The sequence below is a fragment of the Thalassophryne amazonica genome, chromosome 10 (genome assembly GCF_902500255.1).
Source record: "Thalassophryne amazonica chromosome 10, fThaAma1.1, whole genome shotgun sequence".
Lineage (NCBI taxonomy): Eukaryota > Metazoa > Chordata > Actinopteri > Batrachoidiformes > Batrachoididae > Thalassophryne > Thalassophryne amazonica.
The window spans coordinates 57,694,509-57,711,651 of record NC_047112.1 but is presented as its reverse complement, the minus strand read 5'-3'; the positions used below and the strand labels follow the sequence as shown (position 1 = coordinate 57,711,651).

The 17,143-nt window shown below is 46.3% G+C and overlaps 1 protein-coding gene across 1 annotated transcript in view; it reads left to right on the top strand.

Annotated features, from left to right (window-relative positions):
• Window positions 1-17,143, top strand: part of slc5a5 (solute carrier family 5 member 5) — a 102,756-nt gene that overhangs the window by 23,938 nt on the left and 61,675 nt on the right. The window contains exons 5-6 of the mRNA XM_034179171.1: window positions 855-1,009; window positions 13,039-13,179. Coding sequence (XP_034035062.1) covers window positions 855-1,009; window positions 13,039-13,179 — 296 coding nt within the window. The remainder of the gene's footprint in view (window positions 1-854; window positions 1,010-13,038; window positions 13,180-17,143) is intronic.

The window sequence follows — 17,143 nt, the reverse complement described above, 5'->3', positions numbered from 1 at the left end:
TAGCTCAAGAATAAAATACAGTAAGTGCTCACAATAACCTCTGAAAATTCCGAATATATTTGCAAAACTCAAAGATTAGCGACTTTCAAATATGACTTCTAATGCATGGTCACATTTTGATGGAAAGGAAAGCAGTTAATGCTCAAGGAGTTGGATGGTATTATTTCAGTAAATAAAACAAAAAAAATGCCACTTTCCTTGATAATATTTGATCAATATTAAAAGGATCACAATATACGCTACGTCACCATGTGTCTTTCTTGATGCATATTAATTAGTAATAAAAAGATACCTTTTGTTCATGTTGCTATAAATGAAAAGGAGCTGTCACTGGTCATGCTCCCTCTACATAGGAGGGGAGATTAGACAAGTGAATAATCCATCTCTCTAACACCGGCTGTGTGGCTCAGTGAGTGTCTTGTGCTAGAAGCAGGAATTCAGATATGGACTTCTTTAACAACTCATAGAAGTCTAAAATTAGCCATCTGAAGCAAAATTTGTTTTTATTGCAGGGTAATTGCTAGATGCACAGACATTTTGAGGATTCCAAACTACCGCTTATTTCAAGCCACATTTTATAGTAAAAGACAAGAGATGAATTTTAAAAAAAAAATTACACAATAACACTCCTTAAATTATCAATTTGGGTAGTGGTAGATGTCTGTTCTTTGTCATTCAAACCATTTGAGAACCACTATGCCAGATGTACCTGATTTGACTAATTCTTAAAATTAAAACAAAATATTCATGCAGACTCTTAAAATAGTCAAATATTATTAGGAGTAAGTACCCCTGATTTGGGGTTAGCAAAAGATTAAAATTTAACTTCTTGTATGTCACTGTTTGTCTTACAGGGAGGAATTAAAGCAGTGATTTGGACCGATGTGTTCCAGATTATCGTTATGTTGTCAGGCTTTGTGGCTATTTTCATCCGTGGTATAGTTCTGGTTGGTGGTCCCACACGGGTACTGGAAATAGCCCAAAATGGATCACGCATTAATTTTAATAGGTAAAAACACACATTTCTTTATTTTAGCAACCACACTGTGTGTAGCAGTGTAGGTGTGTTGTTGACAAAAATACATTTACTGTATAGGCCTCAATGGACACTCTGATCACACTACTTGAGAAGCTTTGGTCTCAGTAAAGTACATTATACTATAGATGACTGTAAATCATATGGAGGCACGCAGGGTTAGTTTATTCAGTAGGCTGTTAAACCGGTTAATCATGAAACTGGAAAAATGTTCATGGGAGCTACGGAGCGTGTGTGTGTGTGAGGCCAACACGCTGTGAGCTGAGAGCAGCGCATACACACTGAAGTTAAAAAGGTGAGGCGCCCCTCCACTGGCAGTGTGACATTCACAACTTTACACACGTGTATACTGACAAATACTGAACACAGGAAGCGGAGGGAGGTGATGATCTCGTGGTTAAGGCATTGGGCTTGAGACCAGAAGATCCTCGGTTCAAGTCCCAGCCTGACCGGGAAATCACTAAGGGCCCTTGGGCAAGGTCTTTAATCCCCTATTGCTCTTGGTGTGTAGTGAGCGCCTTTCATGGCAGCACCCATTATTTGTAAAGGGCTTTGAGCATCTGATGCAGATGGAAAAGTGCTATATAAATGCAGGTTAGCTTTAGGAAGCCTGTTAAGAAGCTCTGCAGCTCTTGGATGGGAGACCTCTTTGGAACACCAGTGGCTGTGCGTGTTTCTCCAGGTAAAACTGGAGTTGTGTCAGTACAACATTTTGGGCATATGGTGCATTTCTCTTTAGCACGTTGATTCATCAGTGTTGAGGACCACAGCAGCGGGACGAGGTTAAGTGGCTGGAGCAGATAGATGTTACTTTCAAGGACCAGATGTCTGTCTGTGTGCTGGCCATCCAGGACCCAAGATGGTTTGGTAGTGTGATGGATGCAGGGATGCGTGACACAAGTACATTCTCCCCGACTTGAGTATGTCTAAGTCCAGCTAGGGCCCAATCTTTCACCAGGCGCAAAGTGGTGCACAGTGCGTCTGAAGTGTAAATTCTGGTTTCCAATATACGTAGTTGTCATTTTCACTACGAAAAACCTTTTATGCTTGGTAGTGCATGTAATGGACAACTCTGAGATGGTCTGCATGGGTTTCTCTGTGAACCTTTACTACCGCCATCTTCGTTTACAGCAACTGCTACTGAGCATGCTGGGAAATATAGTGCATTACAACACATAACAGCACATCTTCTCCCTTTAAAGAAGAAATAACATTTCCTTTTTTTTCAATATCTCACAATTTCTTTTCCTGTTTTTTTAACAACAGCTCATTTCAATTTAGCAGTTTTGACTTTGTGTGTTCTTTTTGGTGTCAACTGGTGCTCCTGTATTGGCAAGTTTGTGTGTATGTGTCGTCCCATCAGCATCTGAGCTGGTGATAGGCCATTCTGCAGTGGTGCACTTCGATAGATCATTAAACTCTGAAAATCTGCCTTTCCGTCATGTGCTTTCTTCATGAGACCTTTGACAACTTTCACTGAGCTCTCTGCGAGGCCATTTGATCTGGGAAAATGTGGGCTGGATGTTATATGTTGCAACCCCCATTCACTGGCAAACAGCAGATTCTCTACATGCAAACTGAGAACCATTGTCTGATACCAGCTGACTTGGCACACCTGTTTTCAGGAGCTTAATGGCCATTTTGCAAGATGTTGTCTGGAGTGTTGCAACTTCAGTATAGTTTGAAAAGTAATCTGTTGCTACTATGTGGTTTATACCACTGCAATCGAACAGATCTGCTCCCACTCTTTCAAATGGTGTAATGGCCACATGGTACGTATGTCATGAATAGCTCTGCTTGCTGTTGAGGTCGATATTTCAAACATATTTCACACGAGGCTGCAGTGTGGCTAATGTCTTGGGTCAGTCGAGGTCAGTACATAACATCGTGTGCTCTGCGTTTGCATTTTTCTTCTCCCAAGTGCCCTTCGTGTATGTTTTTTAGCATGTCTTCGCACACTGAGGTTAGAATAACAAATCTGCTACCTTTACACACAATGACATCAGCAACTGACAGCTCTGTTTTGTACATCCAATGGTCTTGCACTTTTCGCAGACAGTCACTTTTGTGTTCAGGACATCCTCTTGTGATTATCTTTTTGAGCTCTCATTGTTTCATCCTTTTCAGTCTCTTTTTTAATCTTTTCTGGTCTTTAACTTCACACAGGAAGTGGTGACATTATCATGTCAATATATGCTTGAATATCAGCACATTTTCCATCATCAAATCTCTCATGCTTGTCCACTGCTTTCTAGGTGTATATCATATTTCTGTAGCCTTATCAGCATGCGCTGTTTCCTCATTGGACAGTCAGCCAATGGGTTGGACATGATGGCGACCAAGGGTTTGTGGTCAGTGTCCACTTCAACTGCTTTTCCATATACATATTGATGGAAGTGTTCACATGCATATGTTATGTCCAGCAATTCTTTCTCGATCTGCACATAGTTGACCTCTGCACTAGTTCAGACCTTGGATGCATAGGTCACTGGTTGCCATGTCTCCTCATATATTTGCAGAAGAACAGCTCCTAAGCCATGTTGTTGTTGTGTAAAAGTGTAATGACACAGACCCACAACAGGGGGCGTAAATGACCGGTCAATGGAAATAAAAAGTAACACTTTTAATGTTGTGAAATGTGCACAACGGATACAGATACAATTCAATACTACAGTCAATTATACAGTTGGTGTCGTGTGGGCAGGCTCGAGGATAGGAGACGCCTGTCCAGATAGGAGTTGGGACCCACATGATTTCCACCGCCAACAGATCTGGAACACACCGGAGCCGCCAAGTCCCGAGTCAGCAGGTGGCCACCGTCTCCAGCTGTCAGATCAGGTACTGCTGGCAGGAAGCAGAAAACAATCAAGAGTGGGTGTGTGAGCACACACCCAGTAAACAGTCAGCGGAGTTCTGATAAAGGGGAGAAAACACCTCCACCTCCTGTTTCTCAACTCAGTGTTCGTGCAGAATCCAATGTCACACTAATTAATGTAGTAGTGAGGAGCGGGAACGCCAACTCCTCTCGAGTTCCACAAACTCAGCCTCAAGCTGCGAGTGTACAAAGGATATGTCTACAAACTCAGAACACAGATTAACAGCTTTTCGAGCTTAGAAGCAAAATACGTTGCGACAATAAGCTTAGCTGATCAAAGCACAAAGACGGCTGAGAGTTTACCTGAAGGCAGGGGTGTGGTGTCTTCTCCAGGCTTTTATGGATGGCATGATGAGATGATGAGTGACAGCTGTCAGGGTTCCTGAAGCTCCTGGCGGCGAACTGCGCCCTCTGGTGCCTGAAGCCCGTCTACAGGCAGGGCGCCCTCTGGTGTTGGCCAGCAGTACCTCCTCTTCGGGCGACCCACACAACAGGACCCCCCCCCCCCCCCCCCAACGGGCGCCTCCTGGCGCCCGACCAGGCTTGTTGGGGCGTCAGGTGTAGAAGTCGGCCAGGAGGGCCGGGTCCAGAATGAAGCTCCGCTTCACCCAGGAGCGTTCTTCGGGTCCGTACCCCTCCCAGTCCACCAGATATTGGAACCCCCTGCCCCGTCAACGGACGTCCAGAAGCCTGCGGACGGTCCACGCAGGCTCTCCATCGATGATCCGGGCAGGAGGCGGCGCTGGTCCGGGAGTGCAGAGGTTGGGGGAGTGACACGGTTTTATCCGGTACACGTGAAAGACTGGATGTATCCGCAGTGAAGCTGGCAACCTCAGCGACACTGCGGCTGGACTGAGGACTTTGATGATAGGGAAAGGTCCGATGTATCTGTCCTTCAGTTTGTGGGAGTCCACCTGCAGAGGGATGTCCTTAGTTGACAGCCAAACCTCCTGCCCGGGCTGGTATGCAGACCGCCGGGGTACGTCTGCATGGTCCTTAGCCCTCGTCCGGGCATTCAGAAGGGCAGAACGACAGTGCGCCACACCCGACGGCATCTCCTGAGATGGGCCTGGACCGAGGGGACCTCAACCTCTCCCCCCATGGCTGGAAACAATGGGGGCTGGTACCCCAAACACGCCTCAAAGGGGGAGAGGCCAGTGGCAGACGTGACCTGACTGTTATGGGCGTATTTGATCCAGGCCAGGTGTTGACTCCAGGCCATCGGGTGTGCGGAGATGACACACCGCAGGGCCTGCTCCAGGTCTTGGTTCGTCCGCTCTGCCTGTCCATTGGTCTGAGGGTGGTACCCGGACGAGAGGCTCATGGTGGCCCCCAGTTCCCTACAGAAACTCCTCCAGACTTGCGAGGAGAACTGGGGACCACGATCCGAGACAATGTTTGTGGGGATACCATGCAGACGCACGATGTGGTGGACCAGGAGGTCTGCAGTCTCCTGAGCCGTCGGGAGCTTCGGGAGGGCCACAAAGTGGGCCGCCTTGGAGAACCGGTCCACTGTCGTCAGGATGGTCGTCATACCCTGGGACGCAGGGAGACCCGTGACGAAGTCCAGGCCTATGTGGGACCAGAGGCGACGAGGCACCGGCAGCGGCTGGAGGAGTCCTTGGGCCTTCTTATGATCAACCTTGCCCCTGGCACAGGTGGTGCAGGCCTGGACGTACTCCCAGACGTCGGTCTCCATCGACGCCCACCAGAAGCGCTGTCGGACCACTGCCATGGTTCTACACACCCCTGGGTGACAGGAGAGCTTTGAACCGTGACAGAAGTCCAAGATCGCAGCCCTGGCCTCTGGTGGGACGTACAGCCGGTTCTTAGGTCCATCTCCGGGGTCCGGGTGTCATGTCAGGGCCTCCCGGACGGTCTTCTCCACGTCCCAGGTGAGGGTTGCGATGACAGTGGACTCGGGGATGATGGTGTCCGGTGGATCCGACAGTTCTGGCCTGACGTCCTCTTCATGCACCTGGGACAGTGCATCGGACCGTTGGTTTTTAGTCCCGGGGCGATACGTGATCTGGAAGTCAAACCGACCAAAGAATAGTGACCAACGGGCTTGCCTGGAGTTCAGACACTTGGCGGTCCGGATGTATTCCAGGTTCCGATGGTCCGTGAAAACCGTGAAGGGAACCGTGGCTCTCTCCAGAAGGTGTCTCCACTCCTCAAGAGCCTCTTTCACCGCCAGAAGTTCCCGATTGCCGACGTCATAGTTCCTCTCAGCCGGGGTCAACCTGCGGGAATAGTAGGCACAAGGATGGAGTACCTTATCGGACTCCCCACTCTGGGACAGCACGGCTCCTATCCCTGAGTCAGAGGCATCCACTTCGACAATAAACTGGCGATCAGGGTTAGGCTGCACCAGAACTGGTGCAGTCGAGAACCGACGTTTCAACTCCTTAAACGCGGCTTAGCACCGATCCGACCAGGTGAAGGGGACTTTAGTGGAGGTCAGGGCTGTCAGGGGGCTAACAACCTGACTGTAGCCCTTAATGAACCTCCGATAGAAGTTTGCAAAACCGAGGAACTGTTGCAGCTTCCTACGGCTTGTTGGTTGGGGCCAATCTCTCACCGCCGCAACCTTGGCCGGATCAGGGGCGACGGAGTTGGAGGAGATTATAAACCCCAGGAAGGACAAAGAAGCGCGGTGGAACTCACACTTCTCGCCCTTCACAAACAGCCGGTTCTCCAACAACCACTGCAGGACCTGACGTACATGCTTAACATGGGTCTCAGGATCCGGGGAGAAGATGAGAATATCGTCCAGATACACGAAGACGAACCGATGCAGGAACTCAGCCTCAAGATGCGAGTGTACAAAGGATATGTCTACAAACTCAGAACACAGATTAACAGCTTTTCAAGCTTAGAAGCAAAATACGTTGCGACAATAAGCTTAGCTGATCAAAGCACAAAGACGGCTGTGAGTTTATCTGAATACTTCAGATGATTTCTCGGCAGGGGTGTGGTGTCTTCTCCAGGCTTTTATGGATGGCATGATGAGATGAGTGACAGCTGTCAGGGTTCCTGAAGCTCCTGGCGGCGAACTGCGCCCTCTGGTGCCTGAAGCCCGTCTACAGGCAGGGCGCCCTCTGGTGTTGGCCAGCAGTACCTCCTCTTCAGGCGACCCACACAACAGTTGTGAAGCATTTGTGGAGATTCTTGTTCCTCTTTGGGTCGTAAAACCTCAATACTGGCTCTGTTGTATATTTTTGTTACGTTTTAACAATGTCACAAGGAACCCAAATATGCAGGCAGCCACAAAACTGGAGGTGAGGTGAAAACACAGGTGATTGATTATACAACAAAAATCCAGTCCAACAAGCAGTGTGAATGGGATGTGGGGAAAAAGGAGTCCCAAAACAACAAAATGCAAAATCTAATCCAAAGGGAACAAGAAAAGGTCAAAACATGAACACTAAACACAGTTACAAACGGGATAACAATGGAACTCAAGGTACTTAAAATCACGACTACATAGGAGGAACCAACATGAAGAAACTGGCAAACTAAACAAGGAAAGGGTGCAGAGTAAATACATGTAGGAACTAATGATCAAACGAACGACAGGTGTGAACAGGGGAGACGTGGTTGAAATGCACGTGACAGACTAAACAACCAAAAGGTGACTCAAAACTAAACAGACAGCTAGGGGTGAGTAGAACCAAAACATTATAGTAACAAAACACAACCTGAGTAGGAAATAACAAAACCAAAAACAAACAACATATACATAATATAAGAAAACATGATAGCCCTAAGAAACACATAATGAAGACGAAAGACCAAAACACAGACATGGACAGGGGAGAGAACACACCAAACTAATAACAGGACAAGGATAGCAGACAATGACAATAAACACCTGAGCAAAGACCAAGGGCTAACCACAGAGAGCCAATGGACAGGACACTGAGGACACCAACCACAGGACCCAGATACTGAGAATACCACAACAGGGACACTCCCCCCCCCCCCCCCCCAATCAAGGGCCAGCTCAGATGGCTATAAAAGAACCCCCCCAACACAGAACAGAGGAAAACACACAGGGACCAAAACAAAAGTGAGAAACCCAAACAACAAGACAAAAAAAAACAGAACCCCCCCCCCCCCCCCCCAAAAGAACAGCCAGGATGGGAGGAGGGGCTAGAAGGCGGTAACCACTGCTATACAATGAGGGAACACTAAAGTGACAATTATGTAACAAGACATTACTAAACACCTGGCTAAAAGGCTGCCAGGAGCCAAAGGCAAAGGCCGGCCTTGCAAGAAGTTGGAGCTGACATCAAACTCTGGAGGTCGGCCATGTGGCCATCTTTTGCAGCATCCGGAAGGTGGCCATGTGGCCACCAGGAGTCTGTGGCAGAATCAGGCGGATGACCGTGCAGCCGACAGGAGACCACAGCAGAGCCAGGAGGGCTGTCACATGGTTGGCTGGAGTTCACTGTGTGATTGGCCATATGGCTCACAGGAGTACCCAACAGAGTCAGGAGAGCAGCCAGACAGCCCACAGGAGCACACAGCTGAGTCAGGAGGGTGGCCGGGCAGGCCACAGGTGTTCTCAGCAGAGTCAGGAGAGCGGCCAGACGGCCCACAGGAGTCCATAACAGAGTCAGGAGGGTGGATGGATGGCTCACAAGAGTTCATAACAGAGTCAGGAGGGTGGATGGATGGCTCACAAGAGTTCATGACAGAGTCAGGAGGGTGGCCAGATTGCACACAGGAGTTCTCAGCAGCATCAGGAGAGCGGCAGGATGGCCCACAGGATACCACGACAGAGTCAGGAGGCTGGCCGGACTACCCCACAGGAGTCCACAGCTGCATCAGGAGAGTGGCTATATGGTGCACAGGAGTCCACAGCAGAGTCAGGGGCAGCACCAACTTCCTCAGGCAGAGGGCCGCATGGCGCATCAGGAACTCCGATGTGATCTGGCACAGGACCTGATGCCCCCACAGGGCCACCGATGTCATCTGAGTCAGAGGCAGATGGCTCCAACACAGCACAGACACCAATGAGCCCGGAGCCTGCCGGCTCCTCCAGGACCTGGATGTAATCAAGAACAGGGACAGTCGGCCCCTCCAGAGCAGCGATGCCATCAGGAATGGAGCCCTCTGGCCCCACCAAGCCACAGATGTCATCAAAGGTAGGGGTGGATGGCCCTTCTGGAACTGCGGCACCATCGAGAACTGTACCTGCTGTCTCCACCAGCCAGCAGACATCATTGGAGGTAGGTGACGGCCCCGCAGGAACTGTGATGCCATCAGGAACAGAGCCCACTGACTCCTCCGGACCACAGACATCATCAGAGAAAGGGGCAGTTGGTCCCTCTGGAACTGCGATGTCACCAAGCCCAGAGGAGGACGGCTCCCTCAGAGCTCAGATGCCAATGAGCAAGGAGCCTGCTGGCCCCTCTGAGACCCTGATGTCATTGAGAGCAGGAGCAGAGGACCCCTCAGGAACCACAGTGCCATCAGGAATGGAGCCCGCTGGCTCCTCTGGGTCACTGACATCACCAGACATTGGGGTGGATGGCCCCTCTGGAACCACATTGTCCTCCAGGGCAGCAGCAGATGGCTCCACTGGAACCACAACATTGGCCAGGAAAAAGCAGGATCCTCCCTCAGACCTGAAAAGCAAAACGGAGGAGGCAAGTTGTTCTGTGACTACCTCTGAACTTGGGAGGCAAAAAAGTTGGGACAGTGGTATGTTTACCACTGTGTTACATCACCTTTCCTTCTAAAAACACTCAATAAGCATTTGGGAACAGAGGACACTAATTGTGAGTGTCATGATTGGGTATAAAAGGAACATCCCCAAAAGGCTCAGCCGTTCACAAGCAAAGATGGGGTGAGGATCACCACTTTGTGAACAACTGCATGAAAAAATAGTGTAACAGTTTAAAGAACAATGTTTATCAACGTTCACTTGCAAGGAATTTAGGGATCCCATCATCTACAGTCCATAATATAATCAGAAGATTCAAATAATCTGGAGAACTTTTTACACATAAGCAGCATGGCCGAAAACCAACAATGAATGCCCGTGACCTTCGATCCCTCAGGTGGCACTGCATTAAAAACTGACATCATTGTGAAAAGGATCTTATTGCGTGGGCTCAGGAACACTTCAGAAAACCATTGTCAGTTAACACAGTTCATCGTTACATCTACAAGCGAAAGCCATACATGAGAAAAAGACCATCCAGATTGCTACTTGTGCAAAGATCAAAAGCCAGCATCTGTGATGTTATGGGGATGTGTTAGTGCCCATGGCTTGGGCAACATACACATCTGTGATGGCACCATCAATGCTGAAAGGTACATCCAGGTTTTGGAGCAACACATGCTGCCATCCAAGCAACATGTTTTTCAGGTACGTCCCTGCTTATTTCAGCAAGACAATGCCAAGCCACATTCTGCATGTGTTACAATAGCGTGGCTTCGCAGTAAAAGAGTGCAGGTACTAGACTGGCCTGCCTGCAGTCCAGACCTGTCGCCAATTGAAAATGTGTGGCACATTATCAAGCACAAAATACGACAATGGATACCCGGGACTGTTGAACAACTGAAGCCGTACATCAAGCAAGAATGGGAAAGAATTCCACCTTCAAAGCTTTGACAATTAGTGTCCTCAGTTCCCAAACGCTTATTGAGTGTTGTTAGAAGGAAAGGCGATGTAACACAGTGGTAAACATACCTCTGTCCCAGCTTTTTTGAAACGTGTTGCAGGCATCCATTTCAAAATGAGCAAATATTTGCACAAAAACAATAAAGTTTATCAGTTTGAACATTAAATATCTTGTCTTTGTGGTGTATTCAACTGAGAATAGGTGGAAGAAGATTTGCAAATCACTGTATTCTGTTTTTATTTACATTTTACACAACGTCCCAACTTCATTGAAATTGGGGTTGTAGCTCCAGGCATGTTTTCGAATATTGTGTGTGTCATCTTGTGGTAGACTTCTGGGTTTGACAAAATCCCATATGGAAGGCACAGAAATCGGTATCTCCCCTCAGGTGTTTTAAGGGGGCGCAGTCTCAAGATACCCTCATCAAGCTTCATTTGCCAGAACCCTGAGGATGCATCAACTTTGCTGAACCACTTTGCACCGGCAAACTGCAACATTATGTCCTCAAGTGTGGGTAACTTAAAGTACTCTCTTTTCACTGCTTTGTTGAGCTCTCTGGGATCCAAGCAAGTTTACAATGCTCCGTTCTTTTGTACTAACACTAATGAGCTCACCCAGTTGGTTGGCACATCAATTTTCTTTTTGACTTTTAGCTTTTCCATGCGAGCTAGTTCACATCTGAGTCTTTCTCTTAACGCAAATGGAACCTGGAATGGAATCTGCATTAATGCACTACTGGAGTGACAGTCTCGTCAATATGACAGCAAATATGACAGTAGACAGCAAAGTCCCTCAAAGGCATCTTTGTACTCATGTCATTAGTCATTAGTGCATCTTGATCATTGCTGGGCTCTAAGGCAACAACAAACACTCTTTTGGCAAGACTGAGTTTTTTGCATGCAGATTATCCTAACATTGGTTGCACTCTGTCTTACGCAGTTAGCAACTGTGCTTTTAAGATCTGTCCCTTGTGCTGAAAAGTGGTGATACAGCTGCCTTTAACTGGCACATTTTCTCCAGTGTATCTCGTCACCTTCATTTTGACAGGATGAATCTGGCTTTTCACTTTGAGTGTACTGTAATCGGCTGCTGACAGCACTTACTTGGGCTCCAGTGTCCAATTTAAATTGAATTATTGTTTCATTTACAATAACTGACAGAATCCATTCCTCTTTTCCACTTGATGCCTGTACTACATCAACAAAAAGTTCCTCTGATTCCTCTTCTACTGATTGCAAATATTTCTTTGTGACACCAGCTATGCAGCATCTTGCATAATATTATTCTTTCACAATTATTTAATGTCTTCAGGCAGGACATGATCTTGGCGCATGACTGCCTCCACATTTAGTGCATTTCATCATTGCCTCTTTCTCATTCTTTTGTCTGGCATGATGTTTCTTGCGATGGTTGGTTGTTCTTACCGCATGTACTGTCATTTCTGCTTTACTTGGCTCTATTGTTTGTGCATGAGAGCTCTATGTGGCCCTGCACAAATCCACAGTCCTGTCCCATGTCAAATTTTGCTCTTGCAGGAGCCTTTCTCTTAATCCATTATCTGTAATTCCACAATCAATGCGATCTTTTATTAAAGAGTCTCCGAGGTCTTGAAATTCACAAGATTTGCTCACTGTGTGCAGCTTGGCTAAATACTGCTCAAATGTAATTGTCGGCTTCTGGTCACAGGAGAAAAAATTATATCTCTCAAATGTTATGGCTTTAGTTGGCACAAAACATGCTTCAAATTTTTGCATCGTGTCCAATGTGAGATTTTCTGGCACAGTCTGAAAGCTCTTAAAATGTCCAGTGCATCTTCCCCTAACACATGAAGAAAGATTTGGGCTTGTACCTTCTCTCTTGTCTACTCCACTTGCAGCCAGATATATTTAAAATCTCTGCTTGAAACATTTCCAGTTATTGGCAAGATTTCCACTGAACTGCATGGGTGAAGGGGGACTTAGACTTAACTTGTCCATAGCGGAGTTTTGCTGTGGAATTAGCCCTGAAGCCAGCACTGGTACGCTACCTTCCGCCGTTAGCATCAATTAGCTCGCTCATAGCCTTTGAGAACTCGCATTATTGACCAGCTACAATTCGCTCACGAGTCACTCAGCGGCGTGCAGTCATCTGACACTCTACAGACTCCTCTTTCTGACACCATGTTATGCTTGGTGGTGCTTGTAAAGGATGACTCTGAGATGTTCTGCATGAGTCTCTCTGTGAACTTTTACTGCCACCATCTTGAGCTACAGCAAATGCTACAGAGCATGCTGGGAAATGTAGTGCATTAGACTACATAACAGCACAGAACACATGTTGCTTCAGTTTTAAAATGAGGTATCAGGTGCAGTGCTATTGTGAGGCAGTAGAAATCAGTTCCACCATAGACCTTACATGTACAGAATATTACATAAAACAACAAAATATTGCACTGTAGAAGTACCTCTGTAGTGACAATCACAAATTTGTTTAATGATGTTCTCTATCAGTTTTGAGTTGGATCCACGGAAGCGCTACACATTTTGGACCCTTTTGGTTGGAGGTTCAGTGGTTTGGCTGTCTATGTATGGAATGAACCAAGCTCAGGTCCAACGCTACATCTCCTGCAAAACAGAGAGAGCAGCCCAGTGGTAAGTGACAACTCCTTAACTTTAACCTTCTATTGGAGACTCAACATTGTTGTGTGTGCATTCTGCTGGCCCTGTCTGTGTGTTTTGTGTTTGAATGCGTGTCCAGTCCTTGTCTGCATGTGTTTAGTCTGGTGCCCATGCCCCCTTGTGGTTCTATGTGTATGTGTGGGTTATGTCTGTCTGTTGTATGTGTAAGTATGTGTCTGTTTTGCTGGTTCATGTTCCATGTGTGTCTTTGTCGTGTGTGTGTGTGTGTGTGTGCGTGCGTGCGTGCGTGCGTGCGTGCGTGCGTGCGTGCGTGCGTGCGTGTGTGTGTGTGTGTGGTTTCTCCAGCGTCTGTCAATCCTGTGTCTCGTTTCAGTGTGTGATACATCATGTCTCAGTGTTTTTGCTTCTGTCGTGTTTCTGTGTTCCCCCGTCCTGTTTCCCAGGACATTGTGGGTTTTGTTCTTCAGTGTTGTTTTGTTATTCTTCATGATTGGTCACCTTCATCAGTTCTTTATTTTGACTCTTGTCTCTTGGTTTGTCATTGATCAGTGTTTGAGGGTTTATGATTTATCATGTTGTTTTTCTATTCCATTGTGTTTTTAGTTTCCACTTGTCTTTGTCATTTCCAGTCCGTTGTGACTTTACACCTGTCACTCAAAGCCTCACCCGTTTGTTTTTCCGTTGCCGGTCAGTTGGCATTACATTTGCTCATGTCATGGTGTTACGTCTATTGATCTCTCTTATATTCGCTATGTGTTGTAAGTGTTCCTTTTGGTCAATTGTGCACAGTGTTGTCAGCTGTCTTTAGTTTGTCTTTCCAATCACACCTCCCGGTCATTCTCCGCCCCATGTTTTAGTGTTGGACTTTTTGTTGTATTCTCATACCTGTACCTGCTTGTTTGACTTTAGTTCTGAGTCTTGGATTATTAAAGCAACACAGTGTTTGTATTCTCAGTTTTGTGTCCTGGCTGCCTGTTTATTTGGGGTTCTGTTTGACTCAGATACAGCCTAATCATAACAGATACAGTGAGGAAAATAAGTATTTGAACACCCTGCGGTTTTGCAAGTTCTCCCACTTAGAAATCATGGAGGGTTCTAAAATTTTCATCTTAGGTGCATGTCCACTGTGAGAGACATAATCTAAAAAAAAAAATCCGGAAATCGCAATGTATGATTTTTTTAAATAATTTATTTGTATGTTACTGCTGCAAATAAGTATTTGAACACCTACCAACCAGCAAGAATTCTGGCTCACACAGAGCTGTTAATTTTTCTTTAAGAAGCCCTCTTATTTTGCACTCTTTACCTGTATTAATTGCACCTGTTTGAACTTGTTACCTGTATAAAAGACACCTGTTCACACACTCAATCAATCACACTCCAACCTGTCCACCATAGCCAAGACCAAAGAGCTGTCTAAGGACACCAAGGACAAAACTGTAGATCTGCACAAGGCTGGGATGGACTAAAGGACATCAGGCAAGCAGCTTGGTAGAAGACAACAACTGTTATGATTACCGTATTTTCCGGACTATAAGTCGCACCGGAGTATAAGTCGCACCAGCCACTTTATCATTATAAAGAAAAATAAACCATAAATAAGTTGCACTGGACTATAAGTCCCATGGACATACAGGTATGTTAACTTAACATGAAAAGTTCAGATGATAATATTGTGACGGCTACCGTTTTCAGATGCATATTTCACCAGTCGTAACTTACAATCTGCAGAGTATGATTTTCTTTTTGGTGGCATTTTTTCGGGCCTTCTCCGTTGTCTTGTTAAGTTATCAGTAACGTTGAAATTTTTATTTTTCTATGGTAGTCAGAAGTCGCAGGAACAGTCACACAAGCCTTGAGTGCTTTCTCGTGAGCTGCATTTACCTACAGATATGTTTGTATTTTGCGGACCACATTGCGAGCCGAACCATGCAGCACCTACCTGCGCAGCTCACCACCCAGCGGTGTCGATCCAGCTCCTTCCAAGTGCAGACGCTAATCCTCCGCCGTCGCTCAGTGCTCCCATGCAGCTCTCAGCGTCAACTCTGCTCACACTGATATCCAAGGGTTGAAGCTGTTTTGTTAGCCGTCCCGGAATAAACACCATGTTCGTCTGCTTCAAACGTTATTCACAATCTTCGACGCCAGCTCCTTCCAAGTGCACACACTAATCCTCCGCCGTCGCTCACCCGGTGCTCCCACGCAGCTCTCAGCGTCAACTTAAACACTCTGCTCACACTGATATCCAAGGGTTGAAGCTGTTTTGTTTGCCATGCCGGAATAACAGCAAGCACCGTATTCGTCAGCTTCACACGCTGTGGGTGAGGTGAGGAATACGCGTCCAGCGTTCTGTTCTCTGATTGGTTATCGCGACCAGCGTGACTTATAGGACGGCCGCCATACTACAGTGTCCATGATGCATTGCATTTCCTTTTCTGGTGGCCATTTTAAAACATAGATCGACTCTGTCACGTAAAATTGTTTTGTTACAGTAAATTAATTGAGATCCTACCGGTATATTTTTCATTTATAAGTCGCACCGGAGTATAGGTCGCACCCCCGGCCAAAACATGTAAAAAAGTGCGACTTATAGTCCGGAAAATACGGTATTTATTAGAAAGTGGAAGAAACACAAGATGACTGTCAATCTCCCTCGGTCTGGGATTCCATGCAAGATCTCACTTTGTGGGGTAAGGATGATTCTGAGAAAGCTCAGAACTACACAGGAGGACCTGGTCAATGACCTGAAGAGAGCTGGGACCACAGTCACAAAGATTACATTAGTAACACATGATGCTGTCATGGTTTAAAATCCTGCAGGGCAGCAATTCCTCCTGCTGAAGCCAGCACATGTCCAGGCCTGTTTGAAGTTCACCAGTGACCATCTGGATGACCCAGAGGAGGCATGGGAGAAGGTCATGTGGTCGGATGAGAGCAGAATAAAGCTTTTTGGAATCAACTCTACTTACCATGTTTAGAGGATGAGAACAACCCCAAGAAAACCATCCCAACCGTGAAGCATGGGGGTGGAAACATCATACTCTGGGGGTGCTCTTCTGCAAAGGGGACAGGACGACTGCACCGTATTGAAGAGAGGATGGATGGGGTCATGTATTGCGAGATTTTGGCAAACAACCTCCTTCCCTCAGTAAGAGCATTGAAGATGGGTCATGGCTGGGTCTTCCAGCATGACAATGACCCCAAACACACAGTCAGGGCAACTAAGGAGGGGCTCTGTAAGAAGCATTTCAAGGTCCTGGAGTGGCCTGGCCAGTCTCCAGACCTGAACTCAATAGAAAATTTTAGGAGGGAGCTGAAACTCCAAACTTGAAAGATTTGGAGAAGATCTGTATGGAGGAGTGGACCAAAATTCCTGCTGCAGTGTGAGCAAACCTGGTGAAAAACTACAGGAAACGTTTGACCTCTGTAATTGCAAACAAAGGCTACTGTACCAAATATTAACATTGATTTTCACAGGTATTCAAATACTTATTTGCAGCAGTAACATACAAATAAATTATTAAAAAATTCATACATTGTGATTTCTGGAATGTGGGGTGTTTTTTTTTGTTTTGTTTTTTTTAGATTATTTCTGTCACAGTGGACATGCACCTAAGATGAAAATTTCAGACCCCTCCATGATTTCTAAGTGGGAGAACTTGCAAAACCGCAGGGTGTTCAAATACTTATTTTCCTCACTGTACTTTGGTTTTTCCATCTACCTGCTTGACAAGAACCATGATTTAAAAAAATATGATTTCATTTTATTTATTATTTCTTTATTTTATACAAGTAGGATCTGGTTAAAGGAACAGGTCCTTATCCAAATTTCATTGAAGAGTCTCCATTTCATTATATTTTTTAAATCAGTCTCTGTAAATGGAATGATTATAATATGTACATGTCGCAGACATGAACGAGCGAAGCTCTTCAGCATCTCACCATGTCATTTAGGTCCTTCAGACGTTTTTGAACA